The sequence below is a fragment of the Alexandromys fortis genome, unplaced genomic scaffold (assembly GCF_014885135.2).
Source record: "Alexandromys fortis isolate MF-2015 unplaced genomic scaffold, M_Fortis_MF-2015_v1.1 scaffold_167, whole genome shotgun sequence".
Classification (NCBI taxonomy): domain Eukaryota; kingdom Metazoa; phylum Chordata; class Mammalia; order Rodentia; family Cricetidae; genus Alexandromys; species Alexandromys fortis.
In genome coordinates, this window is record NW_026068050.1 from 2,850,362 (window position 1) to 2,855,233 (window position 4,872).

The 4,872-nt window shown below is 46.3% G+C and overlaps 1 protein-coding gene across 1 annotated transcript in view; it reads left to right on the forward strand.

Moving 5' to 3' along the window:
• The window catches only part of Cyp19a1 (cytochrome P450 family 19 subfamily A member 1), a 25,199-nt gene that overhangs the window by 3,917 nt on the left and 16,410 nt on the right, over positions 1 to 4,872 (forward strand). The window contains exon 2 of the mRNA XM_050119505.1: positions 668 to 818. Coding sequence (XP_049975462.1) covers positions 668 to 818 — 151 coding nt within the window. The remainder of the gene's footprint in view (positions 1 to 667; positions 819 to 4,872) is intronic.

Sequence of the window (4,872 nt, forward strand, 5' to 3'; positions counted from 1 at the left end):
CCCCCCCCCCCCCCCCCCCCCGCCCAGATCACGCTATGAACGATGCTATCTCCTACCTTTGTCCATGTGAGCAAGGCTAAGTGCTAAGGCTGAAACCAGACCTTGCTCCATGAGCTGTAGCGTAGATAATGAGTTCTTCATTGTAAAAAAATGAGTTCTCAGGTTTGCATTACCTCATGAGATTTTTTTTTCTTAAGACTCCTTTTTATAAGCTGAGCCTTAAAGGCAGCAGATGTTTTGGGATTGGACATCATCCTTGCAGACCTTCACATGAAAGGAAGCCAGGCTCAGCTCTGATGGAGGCATTCTGTCAACTGAGAGCTTCCAGGCGAGAGCGGCAGGATGCCATTGAGTCCATCAGCTTGGTCCTTCCCTCACAGTGCCTATGTTTATTGCCATGCAGATGAACCGATTTTCATTTGTGACTCTCAGAAATCAGCATGGCGCCGAAATGACAGGTCAAGAGAAGCAAGTGTGAAGCCATGGGCTTTTCACGCGTGAAGAGGTAGAGAGCCTTGCGGTATACTTGGTTTTGTTTTAAACCACATTGAGTGACTCACATATAGACCAGAAGATGTAAAAATTAAAAAAAAAGTTGTTTGATACGAAAGAACAACAGTTTTGGAGGTTATTCAGAAGTTCACTATCGTCTCACCTCTTGTTGTAGGTCCTGGCTACTGTCTGGGAATTGGGCCCCTCATTTCCCATGGCAGGTTCCTGTGGATGGGGATTGGAAGTGCCTGCAACTACTACAATAAGACCTACGGAGAGCTCGTGAGGGTCTGGATCAGCGGGGAGGAGACGCTCATCATCAGCAAGTGAGTCAGCTGGAATGGCTGAGGGAGGTGTAGCCCAGCAAGAACGTATGCTCAATGCGTGCCAGTCCCGGGTTCAATTCTCAGTATCCAAATGCGGCCACTGCTTCTACTGCTTCGATTGCTCCTTTAAAAGAATGGCTACAGCTTTTCCTATTTTTTTTTTTAAAGAACAGTATTGAGTTTTTCCCTACTAAAAAGAAATCCGTATTTTGGTACAGCTACATTTCCCCTGTGGAAATGAAGATGAGAAAATGTCCATGTAGCAGTCTGTTACTGTGGGTGAGCAAAACAATTGAAAGTTTCCTGAGTTAAAGTCAGAGATGCATAGATAAAGAACCCCAGAAAGCTGGGAAGTCACTTAAAATTTCTCTGAGTAGTGAGTATGAAAATCCAGGGCCCAGAAGGTTTTGACTAAGCATGCTTTAGGGAAAACATACCATTTTTTTCTGCTTTCCTGTGATTTTGGTCTTATTTCTATAAGTCACTGTACAAAATAAAATAAAATAAAAACCAAACCCAAACAAAACAAACCAAAACCAATTCCCCAAATCTCTAAACAGCAACAAAGGAGAGGCTGATCTTTGCCTGGCAGCTTTTAGCATGGTCGCCCTGCAGGCTTCTGAATACCTACAAGGCAGCAAACCAGCACAGAGAGAAACCACCAGCTGCTGTCCTCTGGCTGCGTGCTAGCGTCTTGCCTGAGCCACCTGAGCCACCGATCAGGCTCGGCAGCGCCCATTAAAATCAAAGTCCTCTTTCCCACACCCTTACGCTTTGCTGGATTGCACCCATCCTAGGATTAAACAAATACTCATCCACTATTATTGAACTGTGTTTTTATGCACTAGTTTTCTAGTCTACTGATCTGAGAAGATGGAGGAATGAGAAGGCATATATTCTACTCGGCTTCCGCTCTCTCAGCAAAGTCATCTACCACCACCACACCACAAATATTTTAATATTTATAACCCCAGGTAGAGCTTTTCCCACAAGCCAAAACCTACCAAGGTGTTTTACTGATTCGTTTGAGTCTTTGTATCATTTTACCAAATATCATAGTATCCTCGAAGCCCAGTTCTTTAAAGTAAATACTAAAAGGGTCACAGGAGATAAAAGCAGTTCATAATTCCAAATATTTCAATAATGTTCTGGTTCTAGCCAATTCCTCAGTTTTGGCCTGAGGTTTCCTTGTTTCATTCAGTCTGATCTGACAGCACTTTGAAGAAGGCTAAGGCAGACCACATCCACACAGCCTTGAGCAGCTGTGGGCGGAAGTGTCAGGCTCCTCGTGGACTGAGGTTTCCTGGCCGGATTCCTTCAGCAGCAGCAGCAACCACAGAGCTCAGAACTTGCTAGAAATATTCATGCTTTTACTCCACCAGCACCCACTAAATAAAGACCTGGACTAGGACCCCATGGTCTGCTGTGACTCGGATGCATTGCTCCAGTGATGCCACCACAGTTTGGCTTTGATTTGCTGTGTTGTGGTCTGTCGAGCTCTGGCCAGCCTAATTCGAGCCAATTTGACACATTTCTGCTATGTCTTCAGTGTTCTATTCACGTTTGCAATTGGTTATTGCCTTAAAAGTGTCTCGGAAATGTTGCCATTTAGGTTTGGGGACTGGGGCAGTCTCTTCTGCTTTTTCACCCTTAGCCCAGCTACCAACCTTCTAGCTCTACTCTACTTAGCTTGGCTTCCTCTCCCATTTCCCTTGGCAAACTGGTGAGATAAAGCCTCAGGAAATTTATTTAGAAGCATATCAGCTTGAGCAGCGGTTCTCTCATGGGGGAACCAGCCAGGGAGAGCGTAGGAATCCTAGCGCGTGGGCTCTGAGATCAAGCGTGGATGTGGACAGACAACAGTGCTGTTTAAGATCCCTGGGTGATTCCAGACAGCAGTGCAGCTTGGGAAAATCCTACGGGAAAAGGAGGTAAAGGTTGTTCCTGGAGCCAGAGTGCCTTTCTCTGGGACTAGGGCACACAGCTAAGCAGCCCTGGAATGCTGCTTCTCATATTGCGTTACCCTTGAGGCTAGCCAAGGCGACGGGGTGTAAGACTAGATTTGAAATGAGGAATGATGGATTTGAGAACAGAAGACGGGGTGAAGTCGTTCCCAGCGAGTGCACATTTAGAAATATAGGTCACCAGACAAACCCACTGGAGGTCCACATACAATTCCTAAAGCGGGGTCTTCCTCACAGCCAGAATCACCCTACTCTTCTTCCTCAGGAAAGCAACTTCAGTGACTCTGACCAGCACAAACACCGAGGTACAGATACAACCGACCTACCCTCCCCGCAGCTCCTCCAGTTCATTTCTTGTTATGCTCCCACAGGCTTTTCACTTGTTGGAGTCTTTGTGTTCTCCTTAATTGCCTCCAAGCCCTCATTTCCATTGTTAAAGGCTGAGCTCCTCTCTGGAATAGGACGACTTTGTCCCCGTCTCCCTCCCTTGCTCGCTCTTCAAGTCTTTTCCAGAACTACCTGTACCTCTTGAAGCGACCCCGCTGGACCTCTGACAGATTGTTGTTTTGATTTGAACGCTTTGCTGGATTTCTTTTCCTTTTGAAAAGTTGGAGGTGTAGAGCCGTTACTGCTGTGTGGTGACTGCGGTCCAACTTTTCCAATCAGCCCTGCCACAGGGGTCCAAGGCTACAGGATTTGGGGGGGGGGGAGGCAGTTAGGAGGGGTGCTGCGTGCGCATGCGCGCTGCTGGCGCATCTCGTAGACAGAGGCAAGGCTCTGAGAGGCGTGCGTGAGGATTATGGCGCCTGCAGCAAAGCAAGCGCAGGGCCCTAGGTCAGTTCCGCTCCACACCCTACAGATGGTAGACTGTCTGTTCAGTGTGTGTGTGTGTGTGTGTGTGTGTGTGTGTGTGTGCGCACGGGTGTGTAACTGTCACAAATACAAAAATAAAGCATTTATAAAGGATAATTGACAATATGCCAATGAAAGTTTCATTTGCACATCTGTCTTAATTATGTGTAAATTTACAGGGAATTCAGTCAGTTTACATTAAGAGCTATGTCCTAGCTGTTAAGACTCAAACCCTGAACAAATGGTTGGGGTGCCTATTTAACATTTCAAAGTGGAGCTGGCTGCCAGCTTCCCCATCATTCCTTAGTTCCTACCAGTTACAGGGTATGGCTGGCATACCCTGGCCCCTACCCTAAGCTTCTCCAGCCCAGACTAGGTTGCCTTTTCCCGACAGCCCTTTTTTATATAATCCAGCCATTTTGGTTACCTGGCCCTTTTGGTCTATCCATTACCCTACTGGCCAGTCCCTTGGCCCAGGTCACCCATCTCGGTCTGTGGCTCCTGTCTCCTCATCTCCTCACATGGCCCAGCTCAGTCTGGCCGTGTTCACTCTGGACTCTCAGTCCGTCTCTGTCTCTGCCCCTGCCTGTATTCTCCCTCATCGCTACAATAAACTTCCTCCTCCACCGCACCTAGGAGCAGTGCTCTGAGCAGCCACCTCAGTTAGCTGTTTGTCCTGGGTTTGGACTTAACGCCGACAGTAATAATCAGCTCCTTATTCCTTTCATAAATGAGAAGATACTAACACCGTGCTCTGGTCATTCACAGCAGCATTATATTCGGAGAATAAAAATGGCTCAAAGTTCCCACCATCATGGGACAGCATACTGTTAGTATACTGTGAAGAAACAAGTGAGACGCACCGTATAGCCATGCATTCCCGAATGATGGACACATTCTGGGAAATGCAGTCTGGGAAATGCTTTCTGGGAAATGCAGTCTGGGAAATGCATTCTGGGAAATGCAGTCTGGGAAACGTATTCTGGGAAAACGCATTCTGAGGCTAATTTTGTCATGGATGAACATCATAGAGTGTATAAGATGGTCACTACGGTAATTAGGTGACAAGATCTCATGGGGCCCATTGTTAACTGTGTAGTCCATCTGTGATGGAAAGTGTCATTATGTAGTGTATAGATGATGGCCAACTGTTCTGTTTGCCTGAGATTAGGAGATTTTCTTTTCTTTCTTTTTTTTTTTTTTTTTTTTTTTTTTTTTTTTTTTTTTTTTTTTTTTTT